Below are 17,878 nucleotides of genomic sequence, written 5' to 3' on the forward strand. Positions count from 1 at the left end.
GGAGAGTGGGCAGGAAACAGATCGTGTAGGGTCTGGAGGGACATGGCAGGAATCTGGTTTTTATTGTGGTTATGAGGGGAAGTCATCCGTGGGTTTTATGCGTGATTTGATTTATACTTGATTATACTGTAGACACCCCTTTGGCTGCTGTGTGGGAGATGGCCTATTAGGTAGCAAAGGGAAGACCAAGAAGTCAGTTAAGGAGTTCTGTAGGAGTCCAGATAAGATGGAGAGTTGTGTTCTGGTTGTTTCCATGGAAACAGTAACTATCAGAAGGTCTGGAATATCTTTTGCAGGTAGAGTTGGCAAGGCTTCAGTGATGGTTTGGATGTGTGGCACAAAGAGAGAAGTATGGAAGAGTCTTAGATTTATGGTCTGAGAAACTACAGTTAAGAGAGTCAGATTATAAGATGGGGAGGGCTTGGAGTGGGTGGGAATGCAGTAGGAATACACTTTCTTTTACCCATGTTAAATCTGAGTTTTCCATTAGCTAGGTATCTAAGGGGAGGAGTCCAGCTATGGGTGAAGCAAAAGAGCTGGGAATGAGAGTCTGAGACAGGAGCTGAAAGGGCATGTCTAGACCAGGGACATATATCTGAGAGTCATCCACATATAAATGTTACTTAAAGCTCTGGAACTGGATAAGCTCATCTAGAAGTGTAGATAAGAAAAAAAGAACCTGCAGGGACCAATGGCAAGAAGTAGGTCATTAATAATATTATGAATCACATTTCAGTGGCACACTGAGGACAAAAACTCAACCGGAAAGGCTGAAAGAGGAAGGTTAAGAAGGGGAAGGTGGGCAGTGGAGTGTTTTTAAAGCAGATGATATTAAGACATATTTATCTGGTCATATATTACAAGAGGAATGTCCTTGAGAATATGAGAAGGGATGGGACCTATGACAAGTGGAATGGCTGGCTTTTGAAAGAAAAGGGACATTTCACCCACTGTAATAAAAGGGAAGGAACATACTGTGCCTTCCTGCTTATTGCTACAGATGAAATATTCATACCTCTACCTACAACCAAGGCTTGCACTTGAGTATTATTCTGGCACTCTCTCTTCTCTCTTGCTTCACTAGTTCTCCATTTCTAATGGATTGCTCCATTATTTCTCCCATATGAAAGGAAAAAGCAACAACAAAAAAACTTCTTGATCTCATACTCTTCCTTTTCTCTGTTCTTTGAAGCAAAACTGCTCAAAATACGAGTCCCATCAGTGATGTAGAGACAGCAGTGTACTGTGCTTAAAAGTATGATTGAGGAGGCAGAGGAGCTATGTTTGAAACCCGCTGCCACTTTTGCTACCTATGTGACCTTGGACAAATTACTTAAACCCTCTCTGCTAGATAAGTGTTTGTTGATAAATAAATGAAACCCTAATCTCTCTTATACTCAAATCAGGCTATCACCTCCACAACTACCAAAACTGGTTTCTATCTCCATTCTGCTAAATTTAAGGGTCAATTCTCATTTTTTATCTTACTTGACATTTTAATAATACAGTTGTTGATACAGATGGTCATATCCTTCTTCTTGAGTTACATTCTTTACTTGACTTCCAGGAACCTCTCTATTCTGATTTTCTTCTCAACTCATTGTTTGATTTTCATCTGTTACCTTTGCTGGTTCTTTCTCTTCTCCCATGGCCTCTAACTTTGGTGTGCTCTGGAGTCCAGTCGTTGATCCTCTTCTTTATCTATACACATTCCCTTGGTAATCTCACTCAGCCCCGTGACTTAAAAATACCATTATATGCTGTTGACTTTCAAATATATCTCTAGCACAGACTTCTCCTGAACTGAGGACTTGTACATCCAATTACAGAATACCTATCTCCAGTTTTCTAATAAATATCAAACATCTCAAATTTCTATTTAAAATAGACTTCTGTTCTTTCCTTACCAAACCTGCTCTACCCTGTAGTCCTTCCTGGCTCATCTGAAACCTACTTCATCCTTCTAGTTTTCTAGGTCAAAAACCATGGCATTGACCTTGACTTGCTCACATCCCATGTCTACTCTGTCCACACATAACTACTGGTTCTCAAAATATGTCCAGAACCTGACCACTTCACATCATATCTACTGCTGCTCCCATGGTTCAGGTCACCTTTAACTCTTACTAGGATTACACAACAGCCTCCTAACTGTTCTCTCTTCTTCTACTCCCCATATGTTCCCCTTTCCCCTGGCCCTGAACATATAGCACTCAGAATGATTATCTCAAAACAAGTTAGAACTTGTCACTCCTCTGCTCAAAGCCTGCTGTTGGTTCCCTATCTTATACACAGTGAAATCAAGGTCCTCATAGTGACCTCATAGGCCCTATAAATTCCCCTCCCCTACCAGCTTTCTGACTTCATCTCCTACTACTCTCTTTACTTATTCTGCTTCGGTAACTCTGGCTCCTTACTATTCCTCAAACATACCAGGCACAGTCTTGACAGGGTCTTTGCACTAAGTGTGCTATCTGCTTGAATATTCTTCCCCATACAAATCTTGCATGCCAGGTAGCTTTGTGGGTTAAGCATCTGACTCTTGATTTTGGCTCAGGTCATGATGTCAGGGTTGAGAGACTGAGCCCCATAACCCCATGTCAGGCTCCATGGAGCCTGCTTAAGGTTCTCTCTCTTCCTCTGTTCCTCCCTGCCCCTTGCTCCTCCTTCTCTTAAAAAAAAAAACAAAAAACCTGCATGCCATCCTGCTTAGCCAAATGTACTTTTTTTTTTTTTTAAACTGGGCTCCATGCTAGGCCAACTTGGGGCTTGAACTCACAACGCTGAGACCAAGACCTGAGGTGAGATCAAGAGGTGGACATTTAACCAATGGGACCGCTCAGGAGTCCCCAGCCAAATGCACTCTTTATTTTTAAAGATTTTATTTATTTATTCATTAGAGACACACAGAGAGAGAGAGAGGCAGAGGGAGAAACAGGCTCCAAGCAGGAAGCCCAATGTTAGACTCGATCCTAGGTCTCCATGATCACACCCTGCGCTGAAGCCGGTGCTAAACCGCTGAGCCACCCGGCTGCCCCCAAATGCACTCTTTATCCTCCTTCCCTACTCTACTTTTCCAGCTCCTAACATAGCATATATTTTACTTATGTTCTTGTTCACCATCTGTCTCTCTACCAACTATCATAATTTCCATGAGGGCATCTCAAATACCTAGAACAGTGCCTGGAACACAGAAGGTGCTTAATAAAAATTTACTGAATGAAGTATGTGGGTATTGATGCAGGTATATTACTCAAGTTGGTGATGGAAAGATGAGATGCTTCAAATCTGACTTTATCTGTGTTCTACATATGAGGCAAGACTGTCATCAGTGGGGAGCAGGAAGTTATAGATGACTTTTAAGATCATCTCTTCAGAAAATGGAAAAAAAATCTATCTACTAGGGAAGCATAGTAGGATTGTCAGGTAGTGCTGAATGGCCTTTCATCTGAGCTGAATCCAGTCCATGCTTTGGAAAACAGTGATAAGACAAGGCGGCAATGTTTAAAAATATAAGAAAAAAACAAACCCAAAAAACCCCAACCAAATAAGACATAACTGCATTTTAAATGACACTGGACAATACTTAGAACAAGTGTGCAGTTATTACAGTTATGTTACTTTGTCATATTTTACTATGGGTTTGTTTGATGAACATGTCTCTTTCATGCTGAAAACTAAAAGTCCTCATTTGTTCTCCTGGCTATTGCTTACAGAGCAATCCAGCTTTTAACAGTAGGTCATACAAGATGGCATCTCCTGTTACTCCTCTCCACATACTCTATTCCTAAGCAATTCTAAACTCTTTTGGGTCCCTAGGGATCTCCTGGTGTTTATCTCCTCTGTGTTCCTGCACATGCAATTCTCTTTGGCTGTGTGAGCACCCCTTTCTAGCCTAGTTTTGAAGTAATTGTTCCTTCAAGACTCAACCTAATGAAGCCTTCCATGACTCTAAGCACAACTAATGACTCCCTTCTGTTACCACAGTACTTCTATTACATTTTTGCACACTCTGCTGCAATAGGTCAGCTCTTCTGCTTCCTGTACTACATAGCAACCTCTTTGGGGGAGCAGACTATGTCTTACTCAATTTGAGTCTTCAATATCTAGTATGAGTGACATATAGTTGCCACTCAGTCAATATTTAATGAATACTCAGTACAGATTTTTTTTTTAAACATTCAAGGCATCTACCATCTAGGAGGTAATACATCTAAGAGGTCTTATGAAGGGTAACTGTCTATTCTGACATTTGAATGAAAGTAGTAGATATTACACAATACTCACTATTAGGTTGGGCCTCAACTAAATCTAGTTACCTCTTAGAGTAGCCCCAAGGGACTATCTTTTCCTAAGGGAAAGAATTTAAAAAGGAGTCATGAATGGGATATGCCTTCTTTTAAAAACAGGCTACTTTAAACAATCAAAAATCACTTCTCCTCAAAGTCATGATGGATGCTTTCAACTCTGCAGCTTAGTTTAAGAAACTGTTTTGGTGAAGCGAACAGCGTAATTTTTCCAAGAAGGGAGACACAAATATGGGAGAATTCAGGGATTTGCTGTTTGGAGGAGGGAGGGTTGGAAATCTCAAAATGTCTTTTGGTCATATACTTGAACATTTAATAAATAAGTCATTAAAAATGAATAGTTATATGAACATAATTGAAGAATTTAAACACTGATTTATATCTTAGAAACTGGAAGCAAATGTAACTGATGCTAACTTTAGTCCTTACTTTGTTTGTCCAATCCGGTGCACCCTCCCAATGGCCTGAAGCTCATGGGCAGGGTTCAAGATGGGCTCCACCAAGAGAACATGAGTTGCTTCAATGATAGTTAATCCATTAGAACCTGTGTGCAGGGGCAGCAGCAAGATATTGATTTGGGGATCATGTTTAAATGCTGAAAGATTCTCCTAAAAAAAGAAAGGTATATTTAGATTTTAGCTGGATCACTTAGAGCAGTATAGTATAGCTCATATTAAGAAGCCTAATAGTATTCAGGTCACTGTGAAATGTAATAATTAAGACAATTAAATATAAATTACCGATTTCAGAAAATGTAAACTTGTCTGACCTTCGTGAGGACAAGGGTCACATAAACTCTCTTATTCTTTATGATACAGTGGAAACACATGATACATGTACCTGATGTATGCCAATTAAACTACATGAGAGAGAAAAAGAAAGTGTGTGCCAGAGTGAGGATGAGATCAGAGACATGAATCTGTTACATTTTTACTTGGTCTTCTTTTGTGTTTTTGTCTCAGGGTGTGCGCCAGTCGTCGTGCTGAGCGTAGCGTAAGCAATTTGACCACATAGGGTTTTTCCTGGTGTAGTGTCTTGAGAACCTAATCCTGGCATGAGGGCCCTGTCCATTGAACAGGTGTATCACAGATCATCTTTTCCTCTATTGAAGCAAACGACCTCAAGTCAGAAGATCTTAAAAAAAAATGACCTTGCTATGGGTATAAATGAATAGATAGAAAATAATTAGTTTCTCTACTTTGCTTTTGAATGTTAGTTTTATAATGAATCAATAACTCAAATCTTTACACAAGACAATAAATGCAAGTAAGCTATTAACAGCAGTTTTAATTTACAACTAAATCTCCCCTCAAAAAAAGTAAAAATCTTCTTGACGTACCTGAAATGTCTTAACACGACTGATTTGAGCAAATTCCATGTTGTTGTCAGTGAGGGCTTTTGAAATAATATCTAATACATCTTGCCACTAGAACACATAAAAAAATAAGAAAACAAATTTTTGTATAGTTTTCACATAAAAAGGAATTGAAAAGGAACTAAATCTAAATTACTTTTGTACTTCAGAATTAACATAAAAACAAACTTTCAAATGTGGTTCCACCAATATTATTTTACACTACCAAAATGGCAGTGGTTTTTGTTTGTTTAAGTCAAATGCTGGTTAAATTTAGGGTAAAAGACATAGGTGTTTTTGGGAACTGAATTAAGATAAACATAAATAATGGAATGGCTAATGGATAAAGTTGCCTATCTTTTAAAAATAAAAACTACAACTTTTACTTCATATTTTATTCAATAGATTACTTTTTCTTTTTCTCAAATAACCAATTTAATTTGTGGAATGAGACTTTCAAGGTTACAGATTCTAATTTTTAACATATTAACATTAGAAAATGCCCATAAAACATTAACAGGAAATGTAGCTATAGAAATTGCCTTTGTAAAGCATCACCAAATTTCTCTAAAAATAATTTTATCCTATGGAAATAGAAAAAAAAAAAAAAAGAACATGGAAAATCTAACAGTAATTCTAAATCTCAACTATATTAGAACAAACATTAAACATGAGTTCTCAGATATGAGCTGACAGAAAGCCAGTCTGAGGTAAGACTCAGAATGAAAATGTTGATTATACCGTTGAGAAGACGAGTGCTTTAGCCCCTGGGTCTCTAAGTTGGATTCTCATCAGAGTTCTGACCACAGCTTCCACTTTTGTAGAATGGCTGCCCTTTGGACATAAACAAGAAAACACATCACTACCAAATAAATCTAGTTTACAATGAAAAGGAAAACCAATATAAAACACTTTTATTACCAAAACTACATGTACATCAAAACAAACTATCGGGTTCTATGTGTTCACTCTTCTTTATTTTGTATTTGCTGGAAATTTTCTTTAGCTAGAAGCTATAGAACTTAAATCTAGGGAAAACTGCTTCTGAAACATACCAGAAAGTCATATAGTGATATATGACCATAAAGAGAAGATTTTTAGGTTAAAGTAGGTAGGATTTGTAGTTAGAAGATTTTATTATTTTAGATCAGCAGAATTTATATATTAAAAGCACTCCTCACTTCAGATATTATATGGCATTAGAAATCTTAAGAATATAATGAATCAGAATTCTAATGTAAGCAAACTGTGAAGGATCCAACTCAGGAAGGATCTTTTCTTGTAGGGAATTACAAAGGACAGTGACAGAGGTACAAATAACATCTACTTGGATAGCAGCAGATTTCTATAAAGCTAAATAAACACACACAGGTGGGTTTTACATTTTCCATAACCATTTCCATCATTAAAGTATGAAAAGGAAAAAAATGAAGAAATAAAAAAATGAGGAAATGAGCAAATGTTTTCATAGCCTTCTGAGAAAATTTTCCTCCTGGAATGCTCTGGGAGATGGCAAGACATGAAGATATTAAGGGTATGGGACTTTTAGCACTTTTACAGAGACACTCAGAGGTAAAATGTATAAATGAAACAAGAAAGAAAGGCAATGCAACTTTTAGTTAGCAAGAGAGAATTATGGAAGAAGTTTTAAAATTGTAATACTAAAATCCTAAGTCTACATAATTATATAATTCTCTGGTATGCAGACTGCTAATTATACGTGCAAGGTTAAAAAATATAAAGGATCTGTTTCAGTCTAAAAATCGTCTTAAAAAAGAGCAAAATTATATCAAATAAGAGAAAGCAGGAAATCAGCATGAAGTATTGTTAATGAGTTTAGATAGAAACATACGTATCCCTCACAAAGTCTCATTTCAAAAATATATTTTTTTTAAAAGATTTTATTTGAGAGAGAGAGAATGAGAGAAAGAGAGCACAAGCAGGGGGAAAGGGCAGAGGGAGAAGCACACTCTCTGCTGAGCAGGGAGCCCAATGCCAGGTTCGACTCCTGGACTCCAGGGTCATGACCTGAGCTAAAGGCAGACACTTAACCAAGAGTCACCAAGGCGCCCCTCAAAAATATTTTCAAATGAAATACCATAACTATAAAACCTTCCATTTATTAAGTTGCTTCTTATGAAAGTTCAAAAGAAAACCTAATAATCTTTAATAAACAACATTCCAAATTAGAGTGCTAACTCTGTGAAGGAAAAGACCAGAACATTCCCTTTTATCAAAGTCTGGACAGTTCAGTGGTAGCTCTCAATAAGCCCTTGCAAATATCACAGCCTGGAACCATTTGGTCCTAGTTCAGTTACTTTCACTGTGAACGAATAATAAGGAAGCCTAGAAATCTAAAGCTCTGCTTGGCAGAAAGGTACATGGGAGTGAGGCTATTTTAACACTCTTTTCTTCCACATGGATGGAAGTGGCTACTGAGAAGAGAAAAATGCATAGAATTCTTGATGGGTAGCCCATGTATACTGACTTGCATGCCCTGCATAATTTTAAAAAACGAATCCAATACATGCAAAATCCTGTTAGGTCAATATGTTTAAATAGTTTCTTTCAAGACAAAAGATTTCCTATTTTAGACTATTTGAAGCCATTTAAATGATCATAAATTGTCATTAAAAATGTTGCTTCCAGTTGCAAGAGGATATGTTGAGTTTATTTTTTAAAGATTTATTTGCTTGAGAGAGAGAGAGAGAGCACACATGCACACATTGAGTGTGGAGGGCAGAGGGAGAAGGAGAGAGAGAGAATCTTAAGCAGACTCTGAACACAGAGCACTTATGTGGGCCTCGATCTCATGATCTGGAGATAACAACGTGAGCCAAAATCAAGAGTTGGATATTCAACCGACTGTGCCACCCAGATGCCCCTGTTGAGTTTATTTATTTTTAAAAGATTTTATTTATTTATTTATTTATTTATGAGAGAGAGAGAGAGAGAGAGAGAGAGAGAGGGGCAAGACACAGGCAGAGGGAGAGAGGGAGAAGCAGGCTCCATGAGGGGAGCCTGACATGGGACTCGATCCCAGGTCTCCAGGATCACACCCTGGGCTGAAGGCGGCACTAAACCGCTGAGCCACCTGGGCTGCCCTGTTGAGTTTATTTTAATAACGATTCCTAATTTGCTACTAAATGAAAAGAAAATGCTATGCACAATTAAGGATTACTGATCTAAAAAGTTACCATAGAAAGGCAGTAAGCTATAGGAGAAAAACTGAATAGAAGTTAAATAGGATCTGGTTTCTCTTTGATTTACCACATCTATCACAAGCACATTTTGGATAACTTAAAAAAATTACATAAAATCAAAATATGCTTATTGGACAACTAAGCTAACAGAAATATAAGAATTAAAGAAGTTAAATACTTTTTTAAAGCCCTACCTTCTCAAAACAGCACTAAGAATTGGCATTTATTCTGTTACACCTCCTTAGGCATTTTAGAAGCCTACATAAAAATGCATATGTACTCCACAAATATTTGTAAACTTGTTTTATAAAATGGTCTTTTCATTTAACATTGTATCTTAACAATCTATTCATAGAGGATCTTTATATTTATTTATTAATATACACTTAGACTCTTGCATTCTTTTTTGCTATTATAAACCAGACTTTAGTGATACTTATAGCTTTGGATACAAAGCCATATGTGAAAATATTTTTGTTGGATAGGCACGTTAAAGTGGAATTGATGGCCAATTCCAAAAGACTCAAAAAATTTATTAAGATACTTGGACTCAAAAAATTTATTAAGATACTTGGATCCCGGTGGATTTTGGTGGGTCAAATTGCCATCTAAAAATGCTGGAAATTTTAACTACCAATGGTTAAAAATGTCTGCTTCTTTGCACATTTGTTAAAATTTAATTTTTTGCCAGTCTGATAGGTGAAAGGAGGAACTAAATTTTCATTTAGTCTATATTTTCCTGACAGTGAACTTGAGTATCATTAATTAGCCATTTAGAATTCTTCTGTGAATTGGAGGGTGGTACCATTTCATTATATATGGGTTGATAAACACTAATCTTTTTTTTTTAACCAAACAATTAGGAGCTACAGGAGAGGTTAATAAAGTCAGCAAACCTAGTGGCTTTTGGGGGGACAGGTGTGAAGAGGCAGAGGGAGAAGGAGAGAGGATCCCAAGTGGACTCCATGCTCAGACTAGAGCCTGATGTGGGGCTCAATTTCACAACCCTGAGCTGAAATCAAGTCAGACACTTAGCCAACTGAGCCACCCAGGTGCCCAAACCCAGTGGGCTTTTATCTTATCTTCAATCTTCAGAAACCTAGATTCCCACCACTCTATGCCCTTATTCATGGACTTCTTTTCTCTTCCTTGCTTGTGATTTTTATTTCCAAATGAAAAAGGAGTCCCAAGATAATACTGAAAAGACTATGGTTGGTTTTATAACAGAATCAATGAAAGTGAACAAAAAGATAGGGCAAACTTTCTTCTGTTATTTTCCTTATCACTCAAGTCCCTTCAACATTTCAAGTAAGTTCGTATTTGATTATCCAAATCATTTACTTATTCAACAAAAATGCCAAGAACTATATTAGGCACTGGATATACAAAGATCAAAAGATATACCCTCCTCCTACTCCCCAAAACATATAGTCTAATGCATGTTACAGAATATGGAGAAAAACGAAAAAGATGGTTTATACTGCTGATTTGACCTAGATGCAATTTAAATGAATGTTTTATTATATCATCTTAATGAGTACTATACATATTCTACTGCTCTTTTTTAATGTTTCTATCTCAAATGCATAAATGAAGTTTGGCTCAACTCCGTTTTTCAGAAGATTATTCAATATGGCCACATACTAAATGTTCAGTTTGTCAAAAAAAAAAAAAAAAAAAAAAGGTTAAAACATGAAGGGATGGGTTATATACAGGCAAGGCTAGAGGAGATCACAGAAGGAGGCACAAAAGAGATTAGGATGAGGAACTGTGCACAGGAATCTATCCCTATGCAAGGTGTTAACAAAGTAACAAAGTATGAATATTCTCCAGAAAGGTAACCTGATAGCCCGAGTCCAACTTGGCTTATTTTTTAGCTATATCAGTAAACATACAAAGTTAAGCTGGAATGATATGTATTTGCTAGCAGGGTGCATGGGAATGGACATCCCACAAAAATGCTGGATCACTTAATATATTAGATTGATAAAGTTGTATTTAATTATAAGCACCTTTGTCCTCTTCTGAAACTCTTGTTCCTTTCATTGTTTCCACCCCTTCTTTGAATCTCTGTTCCACCAACCCTGACTTTGTGATCAAGTCAGTACTTCTGGTGTTCCACTCATGAGATAAGCAGTGAAGAGTATTATATCATTAATGAAGAATACGGATGGGATTGTCCTTCTTTATAGCAAAGGAATCATAAAATATTCTTTATAAAAATCTTTGTTCCCTTGCCTGTAATTTAATCAACAAAACCAAACAAGCTACATATACAGGTGGTTTTTCTACTTGGTGGAAAATTAACCGCAAAGTTAAAAGCTCTAGGCTTTTGGGCAGAAGTCAAGGCAACAAAAAATAGCAGATACCCATTAGCACCAAAGGCCAACAAAGAATATTTCTTGTGAAGTCTGGCCTAGAGGTTGTCTAGCTTCATAACTAAAGATCAGAAATGTCATGCAGCCTCTTATCTACTCTAAGAGTGTTAAATGTGTTAAAAGGATGGAAAACTCACTTTTATTTCTTTGTCATATATTCAGTAGAAGAATTCTAATAATAAAGCAATCAAGTAGTATTGATTTAGACTTTGATAAATGCTTCCCCTCCATAATGGGACTCAATATCTTACCAGGTTGTTCGTAGAGTAAGGTACTGCTTTTCAATCCCTGAAGTCTTATTATTGGGGCAAGAGAGAATAGGTAAAATCTTTGAGTATGGTGTAGAAGATACGCAGTTGTTGGCTTCACTCCACTCCCTTCATATCTATTTCCTATTGCTGAGAATCCTTGTTTAGGGAAGGCAGGAAAGGAAGGGGAACAGATCTGACATCTCCCTACCATAGCAGCGAAGTGCTACTTGCATTTGATTTATATAAATAAAACTAGTACTCTATGACTTTTCAGTCATAGCACCAGGTATCGTTGCTTTGTATTATAGCCCTTTGTCACCAGTCTTTTTTCGTGGAGCCCTTCTATTTTCTCTTTTAGTTAATCTGTCTACTTCTCTCACTTTTTCTCCGCAGTATCAATGGATTCTCGTTATGCTTTGCTCCACTGGTAGAATTAAGAGCTAAAGTGGCTGCTGGGTCTTGAAGAACATCAGGAAAATGAGTCAAACAGTAGAGATGAGGAATGTAGTCTTATTTTTCACTGAATATTAGAGAGAATATTGTTTAGAGACTACTTTAGGTCAACATGCAGGCCGTATCTTTAGAGATTTTACGTGTATTATATATAGTCCGTATATGTGAAATACATAAATACTAGTACATGTGAAATGTTTCAAATCATGGGGCTGTAAGCTACTTATCAGTTTAAAGTGAAATCAAAATGAAGTCGTTTTCTGAAATCTGCCATTCATACTCATGCTAAAATTTCTTGAAGTAGTACAGCACAGTGAAAAAAATATTACAATGAGCATTACATGGATATTGGTGCCAGATAAAGTTGACATAGACATTAAGTAAGTTTTCTATAAAAAAGTTAGAAGGGCCATTAGACTGAGGTGCTTGTAAAGTTTTTCAAAAAGCAAGGTTTAAATCTGCAAGATTAGAATTATATTCCTTTCCAAATGACTTCAATCACCACTCTGTTCTACAGTGTATAATACTGTTCACTATTTTAGTGACTTTCTGTAGATATGAAAGACATTTATAATTAGGTAATAAGATGTGAATGCTATATAAACATCATGTTATAAAAATGATCCTGTAACAGAAGTTAGGATGTGGAAGAGCAAAGAAAGATTGAAAGAGGAATAGATTGAAAGATGCACTAATGTCCTCTTGTTTTGAAGTGAGGAGATAACAGACACTGTCTACAGCTAATACTTTAAGAAACAAAACCTATGTATATTATTGAAAGTCATATAGGTGATCTTTCTAACTAAAAATAGAAACTGATCACAGTGGCAAGGCAAATAAGGGAGAATGAAGGACAGCATTTCTTTTCATTGTGTGCCATTCCATTTTATTCTGAATTTGTTCTTCTGTGTAAATTATTGCTGCTAAAAAATGAAATACTTCTTGTCTACCCTTATTTCTTACAGATGGACAAGAGGTTCAGGGGGATGGGCAGGAGGCCTGTAATTCTGGGACCTTTTTACCTTGTCACCTCCACAATACAATCAGCACTGTGTTTATGGCAAACAAACTGACCCTCTGAATTCTGACAGTGCTCTAATGCTGCATACCTGCTGTGTCTCTTACTGCGCTAGGGTCAAATGGATGCCTAATCTGAGCTATCTATCTACCACAGATGAGGAGTTTCAGCTTTGTGGGAGGTAAGGCAATTACATCTGAAACAGAGCACAGATTTTATTTTAAACTTCCAGTTATTATATGGATTGATTTTTGCAATCAGTAAAACATACTACAAAGGTCTTGAGATTAGAGATTTTTTTGAATATCTTATCTGACTAAAAAACATCCTGTAAAGAAGATAAATTTATACAACTTAGTCACTGCCCCACCTCAAAAAAGGACTATGTTCTCTAATCAGTAACATGATCAAATATTACATGGTGACAGATCATCGATTTTTTCTTTAGGTTTTCATGGTAGGCTTCAATTCAATAACATGAATGTTCAGTATAAAATCATTTCTGTCTTGGTATTACCTGACTTTTGTTACTTTTATTCTGGACTTTTCTTTTTGAAAGACAGCTAACTCTTTGAATGTGACTGTGCTATCCATAGTAGTTTCTGCTGAGTAAGATCAGTTAACATTGTTTTATTTCTGTTTGCACCTGTTCACCATGCTAAAAACCCATATTGGTAGTGACAGATACAATTTAGTGCAGTTATATAGCTTGTATGATTGGTCTCATGAAGTAGGAACACTTCTCAAGCTAATGCCTGGGGCAAGTCCTGGGTTCTTCAAGCATTCACATGTTACTTGAATGAAGTGCAATGGATGCCACATGTGCGGTGGGAAATCTTACAAGTGCACTAGGTCCTAAAAATATTATTCTGTCCCTTTAAACATTTGCATAATGATTTCAAAAGAGATAGGTTAGCAACTGTAGAAAAAAAAAAAAGGTTAAAAATTTTATTGGCACCCAAAGGCTTTTAGGGATATTATTTAACTGCTTATCTGTTTATCCGTCCATCCACCATTATCCATCCATCTATCCAGATATCCACTACTTAACTGAGTACCTGTTATAAACCAGGCATTGTTCTAGATGCTGGGGATATAGTGCATAAAACAAGTTCTCACTTCATGTACAATGTCCTTTCCATATTGTAATGGAGTTTACACCCTGCAAATATAAGTTTTTCAGAACAGTAATTTCAAAAAGATAGTTTACATATTACAAGTATCTACTGGGTGTTTGATTTTTGTAAGCCATTGCTAACTTCCATACCAGACTCCTTAACAGTTCAGAATTATAAAGTGCTAACTTGGCCAGTGAACAGAAATTGTTTTTTGTGATTATAATTATACTTAGTCATAACATTTTCTAACAAAAACATACAATTGCATTCTAAAATTACCAGTTAATGTTCATATACAAGTATCTTATGTAAAAATATTTAGATAAGTATATTTAAATATAATTGTTTGTGGATTATATTCACCAAATTATTTCAGGCTCAGTCAGAATTTTGGAATCAGTTTTTTTCCATCCAGATGTTTGATTATATTTAGAAAGTACAAGAGAGACTTAACAAGTCACCCTTGAATAAATGAACAAAAACTCAAAAAAGAAGAGAAATAGCAGGTAGCTACACATACGATTTGACACATGGTATTTCTAAAAATCTTGGGGAGTTTGAGTGTAGAAATATAGTTCTTTTTTTTTTTGTCCCTTCACAAAGAGGCTGTGTTAAGACAGCTCTGTTAACAATAGTTTTATTTGTTAAAAATGCAGATTCCTGGGCCAGATCCCAGGTCTAATGAGTTAAAATTTAAATGGAAACGGGGCCTGATAAAAATCTTTATTTTAGGAAGTAGGCCAGTTATTAGACACTCAAACATTTGAGAAGATGAAGCAGTAGTGCACATGTGTAGGATGGGTGGGAAGGCTGCTGTTTTCTGTGGCTATACCCACGTAGCATATTTTCTCCTGGATAGAAACTTCATATGACATAAAGAGCCGTGGCCGTCATAGGGTCAGGGTTTCCACTGACAAAAATGCTTTGTATGAAACCTATCCAAACTTAGAACACAGGGAACATGCCACGTGGGGCATATGTTCTGCCAGGAAGCCTACTTCACCATCCAAAACGCCTGGCAGTTGTCAGAACTTGCAAGGGGAATTTTGTTTACTTTGTGAAATGCCCAGTAGGTTCCAAGGGTCATTTAGGAATACTGTCACACAGACATTAGGGTAGATACAGTCTTTAACTTACATGTATCCACTAAAGGGAACATTGTCATCTCAATATTCAGTTTATCTGACCAATATTCTATGGTTCATCAATAAGATTCCTTATATTGTGAAATACCAGTAGGAAAAAAAATGTCTTATATTATTAAATATTATTTTTATGTTTTCCAAATATCTTTTATCCAAGACCAGCTAGATAATTAACCACTATGTGTGATATATTGTCTCTCCTGAGAATCTTGACAGTAATACTAAGTGAAATAAACATTTCTGATAATACAAAAACTTCAATGAAATTAATTACTTTTCATTATTGTTTAATAAAGGCCAGAGATTTGATAATCAACATAAAAGAACAAGTCCCTAGGGTTAGTAAAAATTTGAACCAGTATTTATATAATTTCAAAGTAATGCTTTAATTATTCATACAGAGTCACCTTTATTTTACAAATGATTACTCTCTCAACTTCACAATACATGATATGACTATTCAGTAGGGTAGTTTCAGATGCAGTGAGGGTCTGAGAAAACAACAGGCAGATGCTTCAAAGAGGAGGTGGCAGACAAGACAGAAATGTGACAGACGTCAGAAAAGGGGACAGGCAGCAGAAGGCAGAAGTGGCAGGCACAAATGGGGACAGTAAAGGCAGGGAGAAGCAAAAGTAAATATGGCAAGAAGAAGCAATGTGAGGATGTGAAAGATGAAACTTACAAGTATAGTGGGTACAATATTCAGTCATGTTTAATAAAAAGGAAATACAAATATACATGCATCTATGACAATAGAAAAATTAAGTTTAGTAGACTCTGTAATCTTGTAACTTTTTATAAGATGCTTTGATTAATTCATGTATGTGCTCATCAGAATGTAGGAAAGACAGGAAGAAGTCAGAGCGTAACAGTATTTGTACACTGATATTCCTGTCCCAACAGGACAGTGAGTGTAACCATCCTGATCTCTCTCCTGTGTGTCTAGAAAAAGTGCCATTAAATGAACAGGTGTTTGGGTTTGATGGGCTCCATGACTCAGTTTCATAGAGGCTGTGCTGTTTACTGGTAGCTAGAGCAATCACTTCCTAAACCTCATGGCATGAAGCCTGACGCAGCAGTTCTTTCTCACTCGTTCCTTACGCTGTTATGAATGCTTTTATCTAAGGGTCAGCAGCCCTTCTTAGCCACGGATGCCATCAGTGGCCCTTGGGATGCCTGAGGCTAAAGGAAAAGACAGCAGAAGAGAAAGAAGGGCTTAGAAAGACTATTTTTAAGAGAAGGAGGGGGAAAGTGCAGAATTAGGGAAAAAAGGGAGAGGGAATCTGGCAGGAGAGCAGTTCTTTGGGTGGGGAGGAAGATTGAGTCTGACCATCAAATGCCTCATTAGGGCTGGTCAGCGGATTGCACCACAGACCACCTTCCTCTTCACTTAGCAACTCTTGGGCATTTGATTTAAAAATACACATTTATCCAGGGGATTCCCAGAGGGAGCAGGACTACACGACTCCTTGAAGTCATGACCCTCTCATCACTTGATCACAACAGTTGTGTTATTCCCACACTGCTATGCAGTTCCCACCCTCCCATTCTTCTCTCTCTCCCAAACTCTGGTGGTTCCCCAGGAACTAGTGCTTTATGGCCAACAAACTTTTTTACACTTTTAACCTTTGGTGGAAATAATGTGTTCTATTTCCTTACTTTAATTAGAACCTGGCTGTCCTTTGAGCACACCACTTTCTCAGCAGGCCTCTGGATGGAGGAATTCACTCTTTCATATTCCTTGCATTATGAGTATGGGTATCCTCTGGTCCCTCATGGAGGTTTCAGATAATTATTTCTCATTTTTTAAAAAATTTCCATTCTTCTGGGCTTCATGAAACCCGGTTTTTCCCTAACTCTACCTGTTGCTGTCATCATTTACTGAACACTACCTTTCTTTTTTTTTTTTTTAATTTTTTAAAATTTATTATTATTTTTTTTGAATACTACCTTTCATTCATGGAATAATCTTGGTGACTAACTCTATACCTTAACTCTAGATATGATACATTGTCCACTTGAACAACTCCTTCAACATTTAAGTCTTACCACTTCATCTTTTTTTTTTTTTAATTTTTATTTATTTATGATAGTCACAGAGAGAGAGAGAGAGAGAGAGAGAGAGAGAGAGGCAGAGACATAGGCAGAGGGAGAAGCAGGCTCCATGCACCGGGAGCCCGATGTGGGATTCGATCCCGGGTCTCCAGGATCGCGCCCTGGGCCAAAGGCAGGCGCCAAACCACTGCACCACCCAGGGATCCCACCACTTCATCTTCTATCACATTATTTCTTCCACCTCACTTGGGTCACTTGCTTCTGCAGTCACATCTGGAATACTAAATACCTGTCCTTTCTGAAAGGATAAGAGAGCCCAGCCTCTGACAAGGACACTTACTCTTATAGCTTATTTGCTCAGTAACCCAATCTCTCCTTATTTGACTTCAGTGAGATCTCTACTTTCTCTCTCATGGCTTCATACATCATTAAGCCAGTAACTCTGAATTTTCTATCTCTTGTTCCACATAGCAAAACTCTGCTATACAGTTCTATTTGGATGTTTTAGAGATTTCAAACACAGATGCACTCCTCTTCCAAATACCTTGTATCAGTAACTGTACTATTATCCAACTGAATTTTCACATCAGAACCCA

General features: G+C 36.9%; 1 protein-coding gene and 1 long non-coding RNA gene across 6 annotated transcripts in view; one reads left to right on the forward strand and one right to left on the reverse strand.

Moving 5' to 3' along the window:
* Positions 1-17,878, reverse strand: part of SHPRH (SNF2 histone linker PHD RING helicase) — a 94,467-nt gene that overhangs the window by 3,943 nt on the left and 72,646 nt on the right. For all 3 annotated transcript variants that reach the window (XM_077896121.1, XM_077896129.1, XM_077896139.1), the window contains exons 26-28: positions 6,403-6,495; positions 5,647-5,733; positions 4,737-4,915 (exon numbers count right to left, since the gene is read on the reverse strand). In XM_077896121.1, the coding sequence (XP_077752247.1) occupies positions 4,737-4,915; positions 5,647-5,733; positions 6,403-6,495 (359 nt within the window). The remainder of the gene's footprint in view (positions 1-4,736; positions 4,916-5,646; positions 5,734-6,402; positions 6,496-17,878) is intronic.
* Positions 12,906-17,878, forward strand: part of LOC144312959 (uncharacterized) — a 52,557-nt gene continuing 47,584 nt past the window's right edge. For all 3 annotated transcript variants that reach the window (XR_013378603.1, XR_013378605.1, XR_013378609.1), the window contains exon 1: positions 12,906-13,145. This is a non-coding gene — a long non-coding RNA (uncharacterized LOC144312959). The remainder of the gene's footprint in view (positions 13,146-17,878) is intronic.

This window comes from Canis aureus, chromosome 1, assembly GCF_053574225.1.
Source record: "Canis aureus isolate CA01 chromosome 1, VMU_Caureus_v.1.0, whole genome shotgun sequence".
NCBI lineage: Eukaryota > Metazoa > Chordata > Mammalia > Carnivora > Canidae > Canis > Canis aureus.